This window comes from Psammomys obesus, unplaced genomic scaffold, assembly GCF_907164565.1.
Source record: "Psammomys obesus unplaced genomic scaffold, mPsaObe1.curated_primary_1811, whole genome shotgun sequence".
Classification (NCBI taxonomy): domain Eukaryota; kingdom Metazoa; phylum Chordata; class Mammalia; order Rodentia; family Muridae; genus Psammomys; species Psammomys obesus.
In genome coordinates, this window is record NW_026596034.1 from 351,956 (window position 1) to 376,783 (window position 24,828).

Here is a 24,828-nt window from a genome sequence, read left to right on the forward strand (position 1 = left end):
AGGATCCGACTGAGAAGCCCCAACCCCTGCTGGCACTCCCCTGAGAGCACCTCCATAAGCTTGCCCTAGCAGAGGAGAAGGTCAGAGGGGAAGGACAGAGAGGCAGCCTGCCAAGGACACAGCACCCTCTCTCCAGAGGCCCCTAGCAGAGAAACTCAAGCTCTGGATCTGAGGACACTCAACCCTACCCGGTACTCTCTTGGGATCAGCAAACATAGATCCTACTGCTAGGCTGCTTCTGGCAGAGAGATCTGGGCCCGGGATCTGGGATTGAGTACACTCACCCTAACTCTTTCCCGCGCCACCCAGGGACCAGTCAACATAACCCCTCCTGGCAGAGGGAAAGGACAAAGAGGCAGCACACAGGAAAGGTGGACACTGAGTCCTGCGGCCACAGTGTCACAGAGCTGACTGTTAGCCTACCCGTGCACTTCCGCAGCAGGACCAAAACAGAGAGTAGTGAGCAAGGGGAACCCCTGTGCATTCCAACTGGTCCTGCAAGAGAGTGAGTGAGCCTTCTAGGGAGAGATTGCCCTAGACCCAGGGCCTCTCCACAGAAGCAACCAGACGAGATCCCTGCCACCCACACCCCTAGTGTGGGCATCATAGGGATTCTTGGGATAGCGACCCCAACATTGAAGCCTCTGCCTTGTGGGTCCACCAGGGTAATCCAGGCAAACAATCCCTGGATCTCAGTCAGAACTGCGTAATAGTGGCTTGCAGGCCACTGCAATAGTCAGAGAATCCGTGCATGCACACTGCGCCCGCTAAAAGCGCACTCGAATAGCGCCAGCATCACATTCTTTACTTAGGCAAAACTGAAAACACAGTGCACACTCCCAAAGCAGTGAACCTCTCTCATCTTCCTGAAAAAACAGTCCAGAAAACAGAAAGAGAGGATCATAGCCCAAACTACAATCTCCAGGAACAACCAGTGAGGATTATAAATAACCAGATGGCTAGAGGCAGACATAAGAACACTCCTAACAAAAATCAGGACATAATGACCTCACCAGCAACCCCACAAAACAATGGACACTTCAATTCACTAGATATACAAGAAAACGACCTCAAAACTATGTTTCTCCAGCTATTAGAAGCCCATAGAGATGAAATGAACAAAGCCCTCAGAGAAATAACCAAAGAAATCGAGACTAACCAAGAGGAAACAAATCGTGCTCTCAGAGAAATGACCACGAAAATTGAGGCAAACAGAGAAGAAATGCACAAAGCTCTCAAAGAAATGTCCACACAAATGAAGGCAAATAAAGAAGAAATAAACAAAGCTCTCATAGAAATACAGGCAATTATACCCAAAGAAGTAGAGGCACAATTAGTGATACATAGAGAGGAAATGGACAAAAAAATAGAAGCTATCATTGAAAAGCAGGAGTCCACATTCAAACAGATGAAGGAAATGGTGCAAGACATGAAAACAGAATTAGAATCAATAAAGAAAACACAAATAGAGAAAAACCAGGAGCTGGAGAACATAGAGAAAAGATCAGGCACTACAAAGGTAAGCATCACCAACAGAATATAAGAGATGGAAGAAAGAATCTCAGGAGCCGAAGATACACCTGCAGAAATTGACATGTCTCTCAAAGAAAAAAATAAAATCAGAAAAGTTCCAAACACAAAACATCCAAGAAATCAAGGACACCATGAAAAGACAAAACCTAAGAATAATAGGAGTAGAAGAAAAAGAAGACATCAGGCTCAAAGGTCCGGAAAATATTTTCAAGAAAATTATAGAAGAAAATTTTCCCAACTTAAAGAAGGAGATGGCCATAAACATACAAGAGGCCTACAGAACACCAAGTAGACTAGACCAGAAAGAAATTCTTCACGTCACATCATAGTCAAAACACTGAACCTACAAAACAAAGAAAAAATTCTAAAAGCAGCAAGGAAAAAGGCCAAGTAACATATGAAGGTAGACCTATCAGAATCACACCAGATTTCTCAACAGAAACTATGAAAGCCAGAAGGGCCTGGACAGAAATCATACAGTCCTTAAGGGACCACAGATTCCAACCCAGACTACTATACCCAGCAAAACTTTCAATCAACATAGATGGAGAATTCAAAATATTCCAAGACAAAACCAAATTTAAACAATATCTACATAGTAACCCAGCTCTACAGAAGTTACTAGAAGGGAAACTCCAAACCAAAAAAAACAACTACATCGAAGGAAACAGAGGAAATAGATAACTACACAACAAAAAAACCAAAAGAAGACAAGCAATGAAACTCAGTGACACCACCAACACCACATCTAAAGTAAGTAACAATTGTTGGTCACTAGTTTCTATCAACATCAACGGACTCAACTCCCCAATTAAAAGACACAGACTAACAGAATGGTTGTGGAAACAGGATCCATCATTCTGTTGCATCCAAGAAACACACCTATGCAACAAAGATAAACACTACCTCAGAGTAAAGGGCTGGAAAAATGTCTTTCAAGCAAATGGTTCCAGAAAACAAGCGGGAGTAGCCATCCTAATATCTAATAAAATAGACTTTCAACCCAAGTTAATCAAAAAAGATAAGAACGGCCACTGTATTCTCATCAAAGGAAAAATCCACCAAGAGGACATCACAATTTTGAATATCTATGCCCAAATACAAGAGCACCTACATTCGTAAATGAAACAATATTAAAGCTTAAATCACACATTGATCCTAAAACCCTAATAGTGGGAGACTTCAACACTCCACTCTCACCAAGGGACAGATCAACTAGACAGAAAACAAATAGGGAAATAAAAACACTTACAGAGACCCTAAATCAAATGGACCTAATAGACGTCTACAGATCTTTTCATCCAAACTCAAAAGAGTATACCTTCTTTTCAGCACCGCATGGAACCTTCTCCAAAATAGAACATATAGTTGGTCATAAAGAAAGCCTCAACAGATAAAAGAAAGTTTGAAATAATCCCTTGTATTCTATCTGACCACCATGGACTTAAGCTGGACCTCAACAACAACAGAAATAACAAACAGCCTACACGCACATGGAAACTGAACAAACTGTTACTCAACGACAGCTGGGTTAAGGAAGAAATAAAGAAAGAAATTAAAGACTTCCTAGAATTCAATGAAAATGAAGGCACAACATACCCAAATTTATGGGACACATTGAAAGCAGTGCTCAGGGGAAAATTTATAGCACTAAGTGCCTGCAAGAAGAAATTCGTAACATCACATACAAACAACTTAATGGCCCAACTGAAAACCCTAGAAAAAAAAAAGAAGCAGATACACCCAAGAGGAGCAGAAGGCTGGAAATAATCAAACTCAGGGCTGAAATCAATCAATTAGAAACAAATAAAACTATTCAAAGAATCAATGAAACATAAAACTGGTTCTTTGAGAAAATCAACAAGATAGACAAACCCTTAGCCAAACTAACTAAAAAGCAGAGAGAATCTATCCAAATCAACAAAATCAGAGGTGAAAAGGGTGACATAACTACAGACACAGGAAATTCAAACAATCATTAGGTCATACTACAAAAGCCTATATGCCACAAAATTTGAAAATCTAAATGAAATGGACAATTTTCTTGATAGATTCCATCTTCCAACATTAAGTCAAGATCAGGTAGAAAGACTGAACAGCCCTATATCCCCCAAGGAAATTGAAGCAGTCATTCACAGTCTCCCCTCCAAAAAAAGCCCTGGGCCAGATGGTTTCAGCGTGGAATTCTACCAGACCTTCAAAGAAGTGCTCACACCAATTCTCCTCAAACTATTCCACAAAATAGAAACAGAAGGTACATTACCAAACTCATTCTATGAAGCAACAGTCACCCTGGTACCTAAACCACACAAAGACCCAACAAAAAAAGAGAACTTCAGACCTATCTCTCTTATGAACATTGACGCAAAAATACAATAAAATACTTGCAAACCGAATCCAAGAACACATCAAAGATATCATCCACCACGACCAAGTAGGCTTCATCCAGGCATGCAAGGGTGGTTCAACATACGGAAATCCATCAATGTAATCCACCACATAAACAAACTGAAGGAGAAAAACCACCTGATCATCTCCTTAGATGCTGAACAAGCATTTGACAAAGTCCAACAGCCATTCATGTTTAAAGTCTTGGAGAGATCAGGAATACAAGGCACATATCTAAACATAGTAAAGGCAATATACAGCAAGCCTATAGCCAACATCAAACTCAATGGAGAGAAACTTAAATCAATCCCACTGAAATCAGGGACAAGACAAGGCTGCCCACTCTCTCCCTACCTCTTCAAGATAGTACTTGAAGTCCTAGCCAGAGCAATAAGACAACTAAAGGAGATCAAGGGGATACAAATCGGAAAGGAAGAGGTCAAAGTGTCACTATTCCCAGATGATATGATAGTATATATGAGCGACCCCCAGAATTCAACCAGAGAACTCCTCCAGCTGATAAACACCTTCAGCAAAGTGGCAGGATACAAAATCAACTCAAAAAAATCAGAAGCCCTCCTGTATACCAAAGACAAAAGGGCCGAGAAAGAAATTAGGGAAACAACACCCTTCACAATAGCCACTAACCACATAAAGTACCTTGGGGTGACACTAACCAAGCAAGTGAAAGACCTGTTTGAGAAAAACTTCAAGTCTCTGAAGAAAGAAATTGAAGAAGTTCTCAGAAGATGGAAAGATCTCCCATGCTCATGGATTGGTAGGATTAACATTGTGAAAATGGCCATCCTGCCAAAAGCAATCTACAGACTCAATGCAATTCCCATCAAAATACCAACTCAATTCTCTGCAGACCTTGAAAAAAAAGATTCTCAACTTCATATGAAGAAACAAAAAACCCAGAATCTCCAAAACAATCCTGTACAACAACAGGTCATCTGGAGGTATCTCCATCCCCGATCTCAAGTTGTACTACAGAGCAATAGTAATAAAAACTGCATGGTATTGGCATAAAAACAGAAAGGAGGATCAATGGAACCACATAGAAGACCCAGAAATAAACCCACACACCTATGAATACTCGATTTTTGACAAAGAAGCCAAAACCATTCAATGGAAAAAAGACAGCATCTTCAACAAATGGTGCTGGCCCAACTGGATGTCGACATGCAGAAAAATGAAAATAGATCTATATTTATCACCCTGCACAAAACTAAAGTCCAAGTGGATCAAAGACCTCAACATAAAACCAAATACTCTAAATCTGTTAGAAGAAAAAAGTGGGGAAAAGCCTAGAACTCATTGGAACAGGAGACAACTTCCTGAACAGAACACCAACAGCACAGGCTCTAAGAGCAACAATCAATAAATGGGACCTCATGAAACTGAAAAGCTTCTGTAAAGCAAAGGACACTGTCATCAAAACAAAACGCCTGCCTACAGATTGGGAAAGAATCTTCACTAACCCTTTATCTGACAGAGGACTAATATCGAGTATATACAAAGAACTAAAGAAGCTGAAAAGCAGCAAACCAAGTAATCCAATTAAAAAAATGGGGAACAGAGCTAAACAGAGAATTCTTGACAGAGGAATATCGAATGGCAGAGAAACACTTAAAGAAATGCTCATCCTCATTAGCCATCAGGGAAATGCAAATCAAAACGACCCTGAGATATCACCTTACACCCATCAGAATGGCCAAGATGAAAAACTCAAGGGACAACACATGCTGGAGAGGTTGTGGAGAAAGGGGAACCCTCCTCCACTGCTGGTGGGAATGTAAACTGGTACAACCACTCTGGAAATCTATCTGGTGCTTTCTAATACAATTAGGAGTAGTGCTTCCTCAAGACCCAGCTATACCACTGCTAGGTATATACCCAAAGTTTGCTCAAGTACACAAAAGGGATATTTGCTCAACCATGTTTGTAGCAGCTTTATTTGTAATAGCCAGAACCTGGAAACAACCAGATGTCCATCAACGGAGGAATGGATACAGAAATTGTGGTATTTTTACACAATGGAATACTACTCAGCAATCAAAAAGGAGGAAATCATGAAATTTGCAGGCAAGTGGTGGGACCTAGAAAAGATCATCCTGAGTGAAATATCCCAGAAGGAGAAAGACAAACACGGTATATACTCACTTATATAGACCTATAAGATATGATACACATAATGAAATCTATACACCTAAAAAAGATAATCAAGAGAGCAGACATGGGGTAAGTTTATCAATCCTCGTTTTGAAAGACAGATGGGATGCGCATTGAATATATGACAGGAGTCTACTGAGCCCATTTGAAAGACTCTAACTAGCAGTGTTTTCAAAGCAAAGACTCATGACCAAACCTTTGGCAGAGTACAGGGAATCATAAGAAAGAAGGGAAGTTAGTCTGATGAGGAAAGGATAGGAGCTCCACAAGGACCAAACATATCTGGGCACAGGGTCTTTTCTGAGACTGACATGCAACCAAGGACCATGTATGAATGTAACCTAGAACCTCTGCTCAGATGTAGCCTGTGGTAGCTCAGTAACCAATTGGTTTCCCATAGTGAGGGGAACAAGGACTATTTCTAACAGGAACTCAAAGACAGGCTCTTTGGCCTCCCCACCCCCCAAGGGAGGAGCAGTCCTGTTAGGCCACAGAGGAGAGCTTTGCAGCCAGTCCTGAAGATACCTGATAAAACAGGATCAGATGAATGGGGAGGAAGTCCCCCCTATCAGTGGACTTGGCAAGGGGCACGGTGGAGATGAGGGAGGGAAGGAGGGAGGGACTGGGAGGGAATGAGGGATCGGGACACGGCTGGGATACAGAGTTAATAAAATGTAACTGATAAGAAAAAAATAAAATTAAAAAAAAAAGACACTCAGCAAGAGGCTTGCCCTAGGCAAACTCTCCTTTGCTTTTTGACAGTGTTTGCTCAGGTTGAAAGCTATTCCATTTCTTCTGTTGCAGGAAACAGAGTCTGATTTTGATAACTGTGCAGTCTGCATTGAAGGGTACAAACCCAACGACGTGGTCAGGATCCTGCCCTGCCGGTGAGTAGTGAGTCTCCCTGCTCTGCTGTGGAGGGGACAGAGAGAGTCCTCTGTGTTGGCATTGCAAATAAGTGAAACACTCCTTTCCCTGTAACCTTGTTCTGAAAAACATGCACCACAAAAAAAGTAGAAGTCTTTCTTGTCCCCTTGCATGAAAGGCAGACTTGACGACAGAGTGAATGCATGCTGTGTGCTCCAGGCAGCTTCTTGGATACCTCAGTAATGATCAGAATCACATCTGGTTTTTATAGGTGCTATTGCAACTGAAAAAACCAAACTCTTAAAAAGATGCTGGGAATGATCAGGACACACTCAGCAATCTGAACGAGGACAGCAGTAAGCAGGGACCCAAAAGCAAATCCTACTTCCCTTGACTTTTACCAACAGAGAGAGAAAAAGTGAAATTCCCACAGAATTCTCAAATCTGAAGGAACGTGCACTTAGGGAAAGTTCCTCCAGAGAATGCTCTAATCACTTTAACATTTCTCCCTAAGTGTAAGTCACTGCTACAGTGTCTGGCATTTTTCTTTGAATATCCTAATTAAATCAAGTAAGTTGGAGTTACGTAAGAACCATAGCCTTCATAGAAAATCTTTTTTTTTTTTTAGTTGCATCTAGGAAAGTATCCTAAAAATAAAAATGTAATTGCCTCAATGAAAGGTACTTCATGTAGAGAAAACGGCTTAAAAATTTTGAGTTTAAAAGCGTAGAAGAGTATAACACAAAGACACACACAGTCTATCGCTTTCCCCAAACAATACACGTTTTAAAAATGTTTATTAGAAATACAAGCAGAATAAAATAGCATGGGGGGGGATTGGTTTAACCAGTTAAACATCTGCCTTTTTTCCAACACCCCAATTTAATGAACAAGATCTGTTTTCAAAAATCATACGTACCATCTCACTAGCTCTGCAGCTCATACTGTATAAAATAATCTATTTATTGAAAGCTTTATTATAACTAAATTTTGTGGATAAACATGAAGTTTCTGGAGACTGGAAATTGCATAATCAGGCTTTGACTTCACATACCATGTTTCAGTGTCTACTTACTTAAAGAAGTTACATTTCCTTAACAGTATTTAAAATATTTCTTATTGATGCAGATCTCATTTACAGTATGGTTATTTGGAAATATTAATACAAAATTAGTATTTTACTGCTTACCATTAAAAAAGTAAAACCTTTTGGAAGCTCAACTGTATTCATCTTAGCCTTACCCTGGACTGCTCAATTTGGCTTCAGGTTTCTACTTTTTTATATGATTGTTTGTTTCCAAGCATACACATTGATCCTTCCAATATAACATTTGTGTTAATTATCTGAGAATTTCACATATACATACAGTGTACTTTAATCATATTTATCCCCCACACTTCCCCTCAGTCCTCCATGGTTTACCCCACTTCCCACCCTTCTCAACTTCATGTCCTCTGTTTTTATTTTCTTCATAACTCATCAAGAACAACTTATACTGCCCATATACTGGTGAGTGTGGGACCATTCACTGAGACACTGTTGACCTACTAAGGACCAAACCTTTAAAGAAAACTGACTTGCCTTTCCCCAGAAGGATCTGCTGTCCGTGGGTTCGCATTTAATGGTGGATGCTCCTGAGCCTCTGCTGTCCACGTGGAAGGCTGGCTGGCTTGACCTTGCACACTCCAGTGCAGGCAACCGCAGCTGTAATTCCTGAGTGCAGTGGTCCTGCCGTGTCCAGAAGACACTGTCACTCCTGTCTTTCAACCTTTTTTCCATGATGGTCCCTGAACCTTGGGAGGAGGGGGAAGGGGTCACACACTGCTTCTTTATTCTTCAATATATTTACTCTCTGTTGTCATTTTGAATTATAGACCCTGCTTTCAATGACAGAAACATCAAGCATTAACCATCACCAGTTATGTTTGATCTCACACTAGTCACAGACATACGCACTCTCTTAATAGCTCCTGTAGCTTTTGCCATGCTGGTTTTAAAGTCAAGGTACTTTTATGACTGTTGCTGGCTTCTTGCCCGCAGTGTGCATCAATGGATGTTATCAGTCAGATGCATTAGCATTTGCTTCTTTGCTCCATCATTCCCTCTGGAGTATTATTAAACCTTTGCTTCCATGAACACCACAGCCTCTCTTTCCCAGTACTTTCAGGCATTTTATCCATGGAACTGTTTACTCTTCTTGGAGTAAAAGCTGTTTTAAAAATTATCCTGGTGCATAGTATGTGTCTTCTTTAATACTACATTCTGTGGCCTTACAATCCTGAATACTGTATACATCTCTACTAGGGGCCTTTCTCATTATTCATTTACGCACTTGTACCATGACAGTTTCAAAACTGTTTTATTGTTTTCTCTCTCTGAGAATTTTAAACAAATTCTGATAAATATGGAAAGCCTTCCCTTCTCATCTGTCATTAAGGTAATTATCAAAGTGAAGTCATATACATTTACGCCGGCCTTTTCTTTCTCCTCTTTATTTCTTCATCCAACTCCTCCCTAAAACATGAACACAAGGCTTTATTGATGTGAGACGGGATCCGTGCACAGTGTGAGGGACAGACACACAGTGGCATGCACAGCCAGTTGGCAACAGGCAGCTCTAACTTTTGTGACTTGGATGTTATCCCAGTTCACCACGAAGGCATTTTCCAGGAAACGTGGGTTCCGCTGTGTCATGCACATGTGAAGCTGTGCACAGTGCTGTTTGGGGTAAGCGTGTGACTTGGACTGGAGATTGTGGTTATGATTCTTAGCCACAGAATGTATCTTCCTGAAGCGTGTTGATCTTTACTATCTTTCCTTGTCCAGAGAATGAGTAATGCTCTCTGATTCTTTCAACCTTGAGCCTCCCTACTTGTCTTTCAATGGTTATTCCTTTCAGCCCACTTAGCTGTCTGAGATTAAAGACTCAGTGTCTCAAGAAAAATGTTTATTCCTTAGGTGGATCAAAAGTCCATATTTCCCATATATAAAAGGCAAAACAGTATGTTTCTCTTGCCTGTGTCCCTGTAAAAATGTTTTCCTGTCTATAATTTATTGCCATTTGGTGAAGGGATTATTGTGTTTTCCTCTAATCTGGCAGTGTCCGCCACAGTTAGGGACAACTTCAAAAGCATCCTGGTAATAAGCAGGTTTTGGGATGAGCTTTGTAGTACATGAATAATTGCTTTGGAACAACACCTTATAGTAGGATCAATAGGATGTACCACACATGGTAAGTGGCATTATTGTGTGGGAAACAGGAATGTCATCGGATAATTAGGACACAGCATGATATGGGTATCCTAATGATGAATATCTACAAAAACTATGGGGTTAGTCCCAGGCATAGTGAATTTAAGAAAAGCTTTGTAATGAATAAATGTAAATAGGCGGAAAAAAATAAGACATCCCTTTGGTTAATTTTTCCTTTTTGTAAGATTTCTTAGCAAAAAGAAAAAAAGATTTATTTATTTTCATTGTGTGTGTGTGTGTGCCTTGCCTGAGTGTATGTCTGTGTACCACATTCATATAGTTCCCATAGAAGCCAGAAGAAGGTGTCAGATTCCTCAGAACTGGAGTTATTTACAGTTGTTAACCTCATGTGGGTGCTGGGAAATGAACCTGAGTCCTCTGCAAAAGCATCCAGAGCCTTTAACCAAGTCTCTTAATATTTTAAATCCAGGCTTGATTTACCTCAGATACTCTGATTATAGAAATGTTTTATAGGATAAAATATTTAAATATGTACATATCTCCCTCATGCAGGTAACCTCCACTGTCGTTTTCATGTTTCTTCCCTTTGCTTTCATATCCTCACTTTGCAAGGTTGAAATACTGTTGTCAACATCATTCAATACCCCATTCTTATCATCCTAAGAATTTTCCAGAAAGGGCACTAAGTTATTTGTGTCTTGTTTTAACCTTCCTTTGCACTCTGAAGCAGTAACCAGAAGTTCGTTGAGCTCTTGCTTGCATAAATTACCCCAAAAGCCTTGGGGTGCCATGAGTTTTGTAGAAAGAGACTTCACTTCAAAAGCCCATTATGGCCTGGCCAAATTTTTCCACCAAGGTAAAGCATGAATGCACCCCATTCTCCTTGAGCTTCTTTCTTAGTAATCAGGAGAAAAAAAAAAGAATCTTGACTGGCTTTGGTTTGTCTTTTTAATTTATTTATTCTTCCAGATCTAAAACAACACTGGCCCAGCTAGAGCGTGTGGACAAAGTTTCTTTTTCAATAGATAATGGTTTGTTTGGCATGTTCCTCTTTTCTTCTCTCCATTATAGAAATGTGCTCTGGCTTTGGTTTGCTGTATCAGTGTTTTAGGAAATAGGATGTTGGACACCCTATTGGGTGTTGGACTTTTTTGTGACTTAAAATTTGATGTGTAGTCAAAACTTTTTAACAGCATTAGTGCTCAAAGATACCACATGGTGATTTAAATACAAAATGTATTTAAATGTATTTTAAATGTGCAAAATCAAAACATGTAATCCCAACATTCCACAGGTAGATAGTTGTAGGAGGATCAGGGTTTCAAGACCATGAACCCATGCTGTGAGTTGGGTTACATAGACACTATCTCAAAACCACAATAAAAGAAAAGTAAAAGTTATGGGACAGAGGAAGTTCATAGGTATAAGTGGGATGATCAATTCCCTAGCTACCCCCAAAACTGAGCCTGAAAGAATCTGAAGGGGATATGCCTGGACACTTGAAATGAGATGGAGGGGTACTTGTGAAAAGTCAAAGCCCACATTTGATGTTCCAGTTTTAGCAGAATTTCTGGAAAGCTGTTGCTTACATGTCTACAATGGGCCAGGCACAGCGGCACATAACAATGATTGAGAGCTCATCAGCAGCATGGGAGAGTATTTCATTAGTACCAGCTGGAACCATGAAGTTGTGCTTTATAAAGCCTCTCTTTCTTCTGATAGTCAATATTATAACTTTAATCCCTGTTTTGATTTATTTATCTGAGATATTACTTTTTATTAACACAATTTTTGTTGTGTTGACTGGACCATGTTTCCTAATTTGAGATGTTACAACAGAAAGGGACCTGTTACCTAAAATTGATAAACATGTTAACTACTTCTAACATTTTTTAATTTGGAGTAAATAAAGCTTCTCATCTGAATACATTTTATTTTTATGGTGCTTGTTGATTAGTGAAGTTTTAAAAGTTATGTTTTAAAGTCTGTGTTTCAAGGGTTAGGGATATGGCTCAGCAGCTAAAATATTTGCCTCTCAAACATGAAAATCTAAGTTTGGATCCCCAGCACCACATTGAAATGAGTAAGAAGCTAGACACAGTACTGTAACCCTGGCACTAGGAGGGGCAGAGGCAAGAGTGAATCCCAGGAGCTCACCAAGTCTAGCAAAGTTAAGTGGAAAACCCTGTCCCAAACATAAATATTTAAATGTGTACCCAGGGACAAAGACTGGATGCATTCATAAGCAGACTTTTGCATGACTGGATCATGCTTATTCATACTGGTCAGAATATCAGAACAATTTTCCAACTAAAAGAAAATCATCTGAGAAATTATGGAACACTGCTTAGCAATCAAAAGAAGCTACTTATGTTCAGTGAGGCATAGATAAGTTGAAGAAACATTATTTTGAGCACAAGATATACAAGAAAAAATCTATTTTATAATTCTGTATGCATGAAGTCATAACAAAGAAAACTAGCCTCTAGGAACAGAGGTCACAGTGGCAGTTGTGCGGCAGAATGTGGGTGCTCACTGGGAACAGGAAAGGACTTTCTGGGGTGACAAAGTGCTGTACCTCTTTATCTAGGTGCTGGGGCATAACATGTTCACACCTAAAGTCATTACACGTGTGTAAAGGCCATGCCTTCTACCGCATTACAACATCATTTAAAGTAAATCCACAGCTATTCCATAGACATTGCACACTGGCCAAAATCACATTCCATTCAAGTAGACAACTTTTCTGGTGGTATTTTTTTAACCATTTTTTCTCTGACTACTTCAGATGTTTGTGTGCACAACCTCAGTAAGAGCTAATGACTACATGTCACTTAATGAAGGGAATAAAGGAAAGAAATATTAAAAAAAAAAAAGCAGCCAAGCTGGGAGACCTAAATGTGTTCATTTACATCATCTATAACAGAACAAAAGTAATTTAGGAACAAAAGCCTGCACAGTAGTAACCCCATTAAATATGGCATTCAAGTGTCCTGGTGCCCAGTCACAGCAATCAGCTAGACACACAGGATGAGCGCCAACAAGCTTTGCTGCTCCAGCCAAATGATATAATTAGACCAGGGTCAAGTCCTAAGGACAGAGCTTTCTTCCTAAACTGCATTCTCAAAATATCCACTGGAATTTTGAAAGGTTAGCCTAAGAAGATCCAGCCTAGTTCTGTTGGGTTTTCTTCAATGCGAATTAAACACTGTAGGATGTGGGAGAGAGAGACAGCTGGGTAAAGTAAATAATTGGTTATCAGAATAGTTTAACTCTGGGAAACTCTACACTTTCCAAATGACTTATGCATTATTATCTAATTTGTATCTATCAAGAATCTATAATATACACAGGGCAAGTACCAACATCGCCTCCAGATCTCACTAAAAGAAAATCTCAACTCACAGTAGGTCGCCAGAGACTAGGTGGGTTTTCTCCCCCAAGTCTATGCTCCATCCACTGTACCCCTGGCTGTGAGCATGACACCTCCCCCAACTAAGTCCTGTTCTGTTCAGGGGGGCAGAAGGATGCTGAAATGCACCTTTGCTTTGACTAAAACATATCAGCCCCAGACACCCAAGTCACTTTAAGACTGCAAGCAATTCTGGCTGGCTTCAAGGAGCTTGTTCTTTCTCCTCTCTCTTAATCTGAGTTCTTCTCTGTTGATTTCTCTAAATGTCTCTCTCCCTCCTTCTCCTTCCTCCTTTTTATTCCTCCTTTCCTCTCTCCACTTTCCCTCACACCTTCTCTTCCCTCCCTTTTTTCTCTTCCTCTATCCCTTCATTCATCTCTTCCTCTTTTTCTCTCTCCTTCCCTCCCTTCTTTTTCTCCTTCTCTCCTTCCCCCTCCCTATTTCTCTCTCTACTTTTCTTTTCCTCTCCGATTCATCTCTGTCTGCTTTCCCTCATATTCTCTCCTCTCATCTCTCTCACATGCCTGATCTACCCTCTCTCCATTAACAGGAACCACTCTCCAGTTGTCTTGGTAACATAAAATAATCAAGTTCATAACCACCAGAATATAGCTACTACTACTTCTGGACACTCAGCTCTCCTTTTTCTTTAACTGTAAATGGCAGTTATATTGTTTATCTAACTTAAATAAGGTGACCTGAGACATGGCATAACTCACCCTTGGTCTCATCATTTCCACTAGCAGGATTCTCCCCACCATGAGGCTTTAGACCTTGGGGCAATAGAGTTTTTGTTAGAAGGAGACAGGTTATACATTTACCTGGCTTGAAGCAACTGAGTGGGAAGTGAGCTGACCCCCTTCCATGTAGAAGCCTAGAAAGAAGAAATAGCATGGAAGGAAACACTGGTGGCGAGTAGGTCGGCATGCAACAAGGAAACATACAGTCCATATTTGTGATTTTTCTTCTCTCTGATCTCTTGCTTACATGCTCTGCCCATTCACCCTATTTCACAATGCTGCCTGGCCCATCTTTTCTAACTTTGCTGTTTGTGTTCTACAGTTCAGCTCACCTAGATTTCTCATGCATATGTAACACTGCCTCTTTGACCCGACTCCAACAAATTCCTTCTCCTTAAAGTTCTTTCTTCTTGTCTCCACCTTTCAAATACTTCCATTCTTTAGGCTCTACAAGAGACCCTATGATACCCCATAAGTTTATAAATTTCTCACAATGTAACAGTGCCCCTACCTGCAGGGTTTCAACGGGGTTCCTAAAGTGGAGAGATTGGAAGGAATGGGGGGAGGAGACAAGAGACACAGGAATGAAAGCCAAGTCTGTTCATCTGATCAAGGCTTCCGTTTATTAGAAATTTTTACCCAGCTTATATAGGGAGAAGGCAGGAAAGGGGGAAGGTTAATCTACTGCTGCAGGAAATAGGAAGAGTGCTTTCATGGGTTAAATATTCACCTGCAAGATGCCATAAGGATGTCTTCTTAAGCTGTCTCACGGATGCTCTAAAACTAACAGACAGATGTCCTCACAATCTATCACCCATGATTTCGGGTCCTTGGTAACTCTTCAACTAAATAGCTTTAGGTCTCCACTAAATGACCTCTGCTCACTACTTGGCTTTGGCTTCAGTAAATAGCTTTGTCTCCACTAGATAGCTTTGGCTCACTGTTTGCCTTTGGCTTCAGTAGATAGCTTTGGCTCCCGGCATCTCCTCCCTTCTTAAACAATTTAAGAGGCTAGCAGGTAGATTTTGAACATGAGGTCTTTTGCAGAAGGTGGGCATTAACCAGAGGGGGGAAGTAGTGACCTGATCCTCCCAAGGCTTTTTGCAGCCTTTTTGGGTGTCTTTTGGGGGAGGAGAGGAAGACCCCATCAACATCTGAGGGCATCCCCAGCAGGTTGTGGTTAGGGGTAATCAGACACCAACCTCTATGCAATCAGGTTTGCTTCTCAGGGTACTCAGAAGCAGGCAATTGGCCCCTCCCCTTGCAATGTCATCTTGCACCCCATTACAGGTACCCAGGAAAGCATTTATCTGAGTTTCATGCTGTTCTCATGAGAGCCAAACATAAGCAGTCAAGACCCATGTGATGGACTGTCAGCAGTCTTCCTCCGGCTCAGCTAAGCCTCTGTCAGCCAAATCAAGTCTGTGATAATGAACTTGTATGGGTTTAGATGCCAGGGAGTCAATTTGCTGTTTTCCAAAGCCAGAAGAGACATGGAGAAGGAAACCCACCAAGGGTCCCAAGATTGAAGGAAGGAGGGTGGTAAGCCAGGGAGAGGTTGAAAACCAATTATGAAACCAACTTTACTCTTGTTCTCCCTGTCTCTTTCTCTCTTCTAAGCCCTTTCTAATCTTAGCCATGCTGTCCCTTACAATCCCAGTATAATCTGTGTAAAAGCAGCACTCTTCCTTAAGGGCAGCACAAAAGCAGTCATCTTGACTGGAGGGGTCTTTTTTGACATCATTATTATTGTCAGGAGAAAACTCCTCATCCACTTGTTGCACCAGGTGTTCCAGTAGCCATCAAGCTGCATCCTTTTCCTGTGAAAGAAACACAGACAACTCCTCGTCCCCATATGAGTACAGTGTCGGGTCTATGCCATTGATTTGTTAAAGGATTTATCCATTTTACTTTAGCAAAAGTTTTATGGCTTTTGTATGCCAAAAATCTATCTGTTGCAGATTTACCATGCTTATCCAAATTTTTCAGAAAATTTAGGTGTCCAGGGGAGTGGCTCCCCCTTCTTTGTTTTTTGCAAGTAAATCTTAATTGTTTAGTGGGCACGCTCTAGCATGCCTTGTCCTTGAAGATAGCAAGGTATTCCACTTATGTGAGAAACTTGAAACTGTTGACAAATCTTTTAAAAGATTTGTTAGTATATCCTGCTCCATTGTCAGTTTTAAATTGCTTAGGAACTCGTAGAACATTAAAAGCCTGTAGACAATGAGCAATAACATTTTTTGCAGTTTCTTCTGGTTGAGGAGTGGCAAAAATAAATCAAGAATAGGTATCAATGCAAACATTTACATATTTTAATTTTTCAAATTTAGGAATTATGAGTAATATCCTTTTGCCAAATCTGATTTGGAACCAATCCTTTAGGACTGACTCCCAAATGGGAAACAGGCTGAAATTGAGAACAAATTCTGCAAGCCTCAACTATAGTACCTGCCTGTTTCTTAGTCAACCCATATTTAAGTCTCAAGGTTTGACTATTAAGATGATGCATGTTATGGGCATCCTGAGCTCTTTAACTGTAAACAATACTCTTTGGTGGCTTTATCTGCCAATGCATTTCCTTTTAGACAGGGGACCTGGCAAATTAGAATGAGCCCTCAAATGTCCTATAAAAAAGGAAAAGTTTCTTTTTTGTATCAAGTTTTGAATTTGTAAAAGTAAAATTCCAGCAGGAGAAAATATCTGGATTTGACCTGCAGTCTCTAACCTAGGAAAAGACAGAAATACATATGCACTATCTGTAAAAATGTTCAAAGACTATTTATTAAAATTTTGAAACACAACCAATACTGTAGATAACTTTGCTATTTCTGCAGATGTGCTAGACACTTGAAAAGACATTGTTTTTCTTTTATAAGCACAGGCAGCAACACCAGATCTCACCATAGATGGTTTTGAGCCACCATGTGGTTGCTGGGGATTGAACTCACGACCTTTGGACGAGCAGCCAGTGCTCTTAACCGCTGAGCCATCACCAGCTCTCTCTGTTTGTGACTCTGTTATAATAAGCTTATATATGTTAAAATGCCATATTTATTAGATCTTTGACAAGTCTGAGAACCAGCATATTTGAATTACTCTTTGTCTACCTGTATTATCTGCTCTAAATTGCATCCTATAAAACAGAATGTTTTATATATATATATATATATATATATATATATATATATATATATAACATTATGAGTTATATATTATAATGTATGTTTTAGAACCAAATTTTAGGTATATCTACATAGACAAACTTTATGGTTCTCCATTTTAAATTTAACCTTAAAAAAAAAATCTAAACAAAGAGACTAGGTAAAACTCAATCTTGTACTCAACTATAATCTTTCCCATAACTTTAAATCTGCTCTTTTTCAACTAAAATCAAAGCAAAATTTTTAATTAAACATAATTTGTAAAGGGGCTAGCAAATCTTTTTTTTAACTTTTATTAATTACACTTTATTCATTTTGTATCCCCCCATAAGTCCCTCCCTCCTCCCCTCCCAGTCCTACCCTCCCCCCCTTTCTGCATGCATGCCCCTCCCCAAGTCCACTGATAGGGGAGGTCCTCCTCTCCTTCTTTCTGATCTTAGTCTATCAGTTCTCATCAGAAGTGGCTGCATTGTCAGGGTTCTAGGTTATCTCCACGGATAGTCCTTGGTTGGAGTATGAGTCTCTGGGAAGTTCCCTGTGTTCAAATTTTCTTGTTCTGTTGCTCTCCTTGTGGAGTTCCTGTCCTCCTCAGCTCTTACTATTTCCCACTTCTTATATAAAATTCCATTCACTCTGACCGTCAGTTGGCCATCAGGCTCAGCATCTGCTTTGACACTCTGCACAGCAGAGGCTTTCAGAGGCCCTCTGTGGCAGGTTCCGAGGTTGTTTCCTGTTTTATTCTTCTGGCTTTCAGAAGCCCTCTGTAGCAGGTTCCTAGGTTGTTTCCTATTTTCTTTTTCTTCTGATGTCCATCCTCTTTGCCTTTCAGGATAGGGATTGAACAGTTTAGTTAGGGTCCTCTCTTTTGCTTAGTTTGTTTAGATGTACAGATTTTAGTGGGTTTATTCTATGTTGTATGTTTATATGAGTGAGTATATACCATGTGTGTCTTTTTGCTTCTGGGACAACTCAATTAAGATGATCCTTTCCAGGTCCCACCATTTACATGCAAATTTCATGACTTCCTTACTTTTCATTGCTGAGTAATACTCCATTGTATAGATATACCACAGTTTCTGCATCCATTCTTCAGTTGAGGGACATCTGGGCTGTTTTCAGCTTCTGGCTATTACAAATAAAGCTGCTAAAAATATGGTTAAGCAAATGTCCTTTTTGTGTACTTGAGCCTCTTATGGGTATATGCCTAGGAGTGGTATGGCTGGATCTTGAGGAAGCGCTATTCCTAGTTGTCTGAGAAAGCACCAGATTGATTTCCAGAGTGGTTGTACAAGTATACATTCACACCAGCAGTGGAGAAGGGTTCCCATTTCTCCAAAACCTCTCCAGCATGTGTTTTCACTTGAGTTTTTGATCTTGGCCATTCTGATGGGTGTAAGGTGAAATCTCAGGGTTGTTTTGATTTGCATTTCCCTAATGGCTAATGAGGTTGAGCATTTCTTTAAGAGCTTCTCTGCCATTTGATATTCCTCTATTGAGAATTCTCTCTTTAGCTCTGTTCCCCATTTTTTAAGTGGATTACTTGGTTTGCTGCTTTTCAGCTTCTTTAGTTCTTTATATATACTGAATATGAGTCCTCTGTCAGATAAAAGGTTGGTGATGATTCTTTCCCAATCTGTAGGCAGTCGCTTTGTTTTGATGACGGTGCCCTTTGCTTTACAGAAGCTTTTCAATTACATGATGTCACATTCATTGATTGTTGCTCTTAGAGCCTGTGTTGTTGGTGTTCTGTTCAGGAAGTTTTCTCCTGTACCAATGAGTTCTAGGGTATTCCCCATTTTTTTTTCTAGCTGATTTAATGTGTCTGGTTTTATGTTGAGGTCTTTGATCCACTTGGACTTCATTTTTATGCAGGGTGATAAGTATGGATCTATTTTCATTTTTCTACATGTAGACATCCAGTTGCACCAGCACCATTTGTTGAAGATGCTATTTTTTTCCATTGTATGGTTTTGGCATCTTTGTCAAAAATCAGGTGTCCATAAGTGTGTGGGTTTATTTCTGGGTCTTCTATTTGGTTCCATTGATCCACCATTCTGTTTCTATGCCAGTACCATGAAGTTTTTATAACTGTTGCTCTATAGTACAGCTTGAGATCAGGGATGGAGATACCTCAAGAAGATCTTTTATTGTAGAGGATTGTTTTAGCAATTCTCGGTTTCTTATTATTCCATACGAAGTTGAGAATTTTTCTTTCCAGGTCTGTAAAGAATTGTGTTGGCAATGTGATGGGAACTGCATTAAATCTGTAGATTGCTTTTGGTAAGATGGCCATTTTTACTATGTTAATCCTGCCAAGCCATGAGCATGGGAGATCTTTCCATCTTCTCATATCTTCTTCTAATTCTTTCTTCAGAGACTTGAAATTTTTTTCATACAAGTCTTTGACTTGCTTGGTTAGGGTTACACCAAGGTACTTTGTGTCATTTTTGGCTATTGTGAAGGGTGTTGTTTCTAATTTCTTTCTCAGCCCTTTTGTCTTTTTATACAGGAGTGCTACTGATTTTTTTTTTGAGTTAATTTTGTATCTGGCCACTTTGCTGAAGGTGTTTATCAGCTGTAGGAGTTCCCTGGTAGAGTTTTTGGGGTCACTGGTGTATACTATCATATCATCTGCAAATAGTGGTAGTTTGACTTTTTCCTTTTCAATTTCTATCCCCTTGATCTCCTTCAACAGTCTTATTGCTCTAGCAAGGACTTCCAGCACTATGTTGAAGAGATATGGAGAGAGTGGGCAGCTTTGTCTTGTCCCTGATTTCAGTGGGATTGCTTTAAGTTTCTCTTCGTTCAGGTTGATGTTAGCTATAGGCTTGCTGTATATCACCTTTACTATTTTAGATATGTGCCTTGTATCCCTGATCTCTCCAATACTTTAAACATGAATGGATGTTGGATTTTGTCAAATGCTTTTTCAGCATCTAGGGAAATTATCAGGTGTCCACAGTGTGTGGGTTTTTTTCTTTCAGTTTGTCAATATGGTGGATCACATTGATGGATTTCCATATATTGAACCACCCCTGCATACCTGGGATGAAGCCTACTTGGTCATAGTAAAGAATATCTTTGATGTGTTCTTGTATTCGGTTTGCAAGTATTTTGTTAAGTATTTTTGCATCAATGTTCATAAGGGAGATTGGCCTAAAATTCTCTTTTTTTGTTGAGTCTTTGTGAGGTTCAGGTACCAAGGTGACTGTGGCTTCATAGAATGAGTTTGGTAACATTCCTTCTGTTTCTATTTTGTGGAATAGTTTGAAGAGAATTGGAGTTAGCTCTTCTTTGAAGGTCTGGTAGAATTCTGTGCTGAAGCCATCTGGTCCTGGGCTTTTTTTGGATGGGAGACTTTTGATGACTGCTTCTATTTCTTTGGGGGATATAGGACTATTTAATTGATTTACCTGGTCCTGATTCAGCTTTGGTAAGTCAAATCAATCAAGAAAATTGTCCATTTCATTTAGATTTTCAAATTTTGTGGCATATAGACTTTTGAAGTAAGTCCTAATGATTGTTTGGATTTCCTCAGTGTCTGTAGTTATGTCCCCCTTTTCATTTCTAATTTTATTGATTTGGGTGGTGTCTCTCTGCCTTTTAGTTAGCTTGGCTAAGGGTCTATAGATCTTGTTGATTTTCTCAAAGAACCAGCTCTTGGTTTCATTGATTCTTTGAATTGTTTTATTTGTTTCTAATTGATTGATTTCAGCCCTGAGTTTGATTATTTCCAGCCATCTACTCCTTTTTGGTGTGTCTGCTTCTTCTTTTTCTAGGGTTGTTAAGTAGGCCATTAAGTTGCTTGAATGAGCTGTCTCCAATTTCTTCTTGAAGGCACTTAGTGCTATGAACTTTCCTCTTAGCACTACTTTCATTGTGTCCCATAAGTTTGGGTATGTTGTATCTTCATTTTCATTGAGTTCTAGGAAGACTTTAATTTCTTTCTTTATTTCTTCCCTGACCCAGCTGTCATTTAGTAACAAGTTGTACAGTTTCCATGTGTGTGTAGGCTTTTTGCTATTTCTGTTGTTGTTGAAGTCCAGCTTTATTCCATGGTGATTTGACAAGATACAGGGGATTATTTCAATCTTCTTGTATCTGTTGAGGCTTGCTTTGTGACCAACTATATGGTCTATTTTAGAGAAGGTTCCATGAGGTGCTGAGAAGAGGTAAATTCTTTTGTGTTTGTGTGTAAAGTTCTGTAAATGTCTGTGAGGTTCATTTGATTCATGACCTTTGTCAGAGATATTGTTTCTTTGTTTAATTTTTGTTTTTTTGACCTGTCCTTTGTTGAGAGTGGGGTGTTGAAGTCTCCCACTATTAATGTGTGGGGATCTATATGTGGTTTAAATTTTATCAATGTATCTTTCATAAATGTGGGTGCTCTTGTATTTGGGGCATAGATGTTCAGGATTGTGATGTCTTCTTGGTGGAATTTGCCATTGATGAGTATGAAGTGTCCTTCCCCATCTCTTTTTATTAATTTTAGTTGAAAGTCTATTTTATCAGATATTAGAATGGCTACTCCTGCTTGTTTCTTGAGTCCATTTGCTTGGAAAGTCATCTTCCACCCTTTTACCCTCAGGTAATGTTTATCTTTGTGCCTTAGGTATGTTTCTTGTATGCAACAGATTGCTGGGTTTTGTTTATGTATCCATTCTGTTAATCTGTGTCTTTTTACTGGAGAGTTGAGTCCATTGATGTTGAGAGAGATTAATGACCAGTGGCTGTTAGATCCTTTCATTTTGATGTTGGCTGTGTTCATAAGGTTGTGTGCTTGGTTGCTTTTTGTTTTACTGTAGTAAGGTTAATTATTTCCTGTGTTTTCTTGACAGAAGCTAATTTTCTTGGGTTGTGTTTTCCCTTCCAGTGTCTTCTGTAATGCTGGATTTGTGTGTAGGTATTGTTGAAATTTGTTTTTGTCATTGAATATCTTGTTTTCTCTGTCTATGAGGACTGAGAGTTTTGCAGGGTATAGTAGCCTGGGCTGACGTCTGTGTTCTCTTAGGGTCTGCATGATATCTGTCCAGGCCCTTCTGGCTTTCATAGTCTCTGTTGAAAAGTCAGGTGTGATTCTAATGGGTTTGCCATTATATGTTACTTGGCCTTTTTCCCTGCAGCTTTTAGATTTTTTCTTTGTTCTGTATACTTACTGTTTTGATTATTATGTGGCAAGAGGATTTTCTTTTCTGGTCAAATTTGTTGGGTGTTCTGTAGGACTCGTGTATTCTTATTGGCTTCTCCTTTAACTTGGGGAAATTTTCTTCAATGATTTTGTTGAAAATATTTTCTGGGCCTTGGAGAAGGGCGTGTTCTTTTTCCTCTATACCTATTATTCTTAGGTTTTGTCTTTTCATATTGTCTTGGATTTCTTGGACGGTCTGTGTCAGGAATTTTTTGGATTTAACATTTTCTTTGACAGATACATCGATTTCTTCCATTATATCTTCTACACCTGAGATTATTTCTTCCATCTCTTGTAGTCTGTTGGTTATGCTTACCTCTGTAGTTCCTGTTTTCTTCCCTAAATGCTTCCTCTCCATTATTTCCTCCATTTGTGTTTTCTTTAATTTTTCTAGTTCTGTCTTCAGGTCTTGAGTTGTTTTGTTTACTTCCTTTACCTGTTTGATTGTATTTTCCTCTTTTTCTTTTAGTTCCTTCAACTCTGTTTCTTTCATTTCTTTCAGTGATTTAATTATTTCTTCTCTGAAGGCCGCAAACTGTTTGGCTGCATCTTCCCATATTTCTTCACAGATGGCCATAATCTGCTTGTCTTTAACTTCCTGCATTTCTTTGCGGATAGCCATGATCTGTTTGGTTTTATCTTCCTCTAATTCTTTACGTATTTTATTTGTTTCCTCTATTATCCTCTTCATCAGCATAGATGTAAGGTCATCTTCTTGATTTTCTATTATCCTGCGTTGTCCAGGGCTGTTCGCTCCTGGATGGCTGGGTTCTAGAGATGCCATATTGATCTGTCTTTTGTTGGTTGAGCTTTTATGCTGACCTCTACCCATTGGGCTGTTTTAGGTGTTGGCTGTTAGTTTCTGTGCTTCCTGGAGTCCTGAGGTAGAGAGAATTCCCTTGACTGGAAGATGATTTTTTTTCCTGAAGGAGTCCTCCTCTGCTTTTTGGTTATGGTCACTGTATGGCCAGTGTTTCTCAGGAATTGCCACTGCTCACCTCAGGTGTATAGCCCTGAGTAGTAGCTGTGGTCTTTGTTAGGAAGGGGAGATCTCCTCTTACCCATAGAAGTTCTCAAGACAGCTGCCCCACTTCTGGGTTTCTCGTTATAAATTTAGTGAGCTGCTGCTGTTGTTACAATTTTCCAGGTACAGTCCTCTTGAAGAACCTGCTGATTCCCTAGCTGTGGGGTTTTCTCCCAACAGGGAAACTCAGTCTGTTATCCTGGGGCACACATTTCTGTCCGGGGAAGTGAGAGATACGCCCAGCAAGTCTCTGGGCCAGAGGCTGAGTGCTCCGCTCTGGGCCTGGAGAATGTGTACCTAAGTTGAGTTGGCACCTGGGAGCACCGCTCTGGTCTGGAGGCTGGGTGCCTCACTCTGGACCAGAAGCTGTGTGTCCCTGTCTGGGATGGCAGCTGCAGGCACTGCTCTGGTCCAGACGCTGTGGGTGCAGCCCTCTTGAAGGACCAGGGATTCCCACAGTTTTGTCAGTCTAGCTAGGGGTAATTGGTTGATTCTTGGCACAGTATCTGAGGGCTGCTGTAATGGCTCTCTGGCTTTTGTAGGTCTGAGGATGCAGCTGTGTGCCCCAGTGCCCGAGGGGTACTCAATAATGGCGGCTGAGCACAGCGCTCCTGCCTGCATTAGAAAGCTAGAGCCTAGAGTCTGCGTGAATCCAGAAAGTCTTTTGGTGCTGGGTGTCCTGAGCATTATTCCTGATGATCCCCCCCCCCCCGCTGGGGATTTCCTCCTGCCAGAGACACCCAGTCTTTGCTTTGGGGACCACTGTTCTGTCTGGGGTGGCGAGTAGAACCCACAGGCACAGACGCCCGCCCGTGGCTCCACCTTTCTGGCCTTTGGAAGCCCGAGCGTCTGCCTAAACTGGATAAATTTTCCGAGACCTTTTCGGGGTGGGGGTGTCGGCTGAGTGCTCTGAGATCAGACCAGCTGTTTCCCTCCCTGTGGGTTTGCACCTGACAGTGAAACGCAGTCTCTGGTGCCCTGGTGCCCTGGGGCCCACAGTTCTATCTGAGGCAGTGAATCAGATGCGCAGGCAGGGCTCTGTGCAGGTACCTGGGTCCCCGGCTCTGGCTCCGGACTGGCTCCTGGGGTGCCCGCGGAATCCGAGTCTTTTCCAGGGGATGTCTGG

General features: G+C 40.4%; 1 protein-coding gene across 1 annotated transcript in view; it reads left to right on the top strand.

Moving 5' to 3' along the window:
* The window catches only part of Rnf150 (ring finger protein 150), a 252,755-nt gene that overhangs the window by 191,239 nt on the left and 36,688 nt on the right, over window positions 1–24,828 (top strand). The window contains 1 exon segment of the mRNA XM_055620948.1: window positions 6,901–6,983. Within this exon segment, the coding sequence (XP_055476923.1) occupies window positions 6,901–6,983 (83 nt within the window).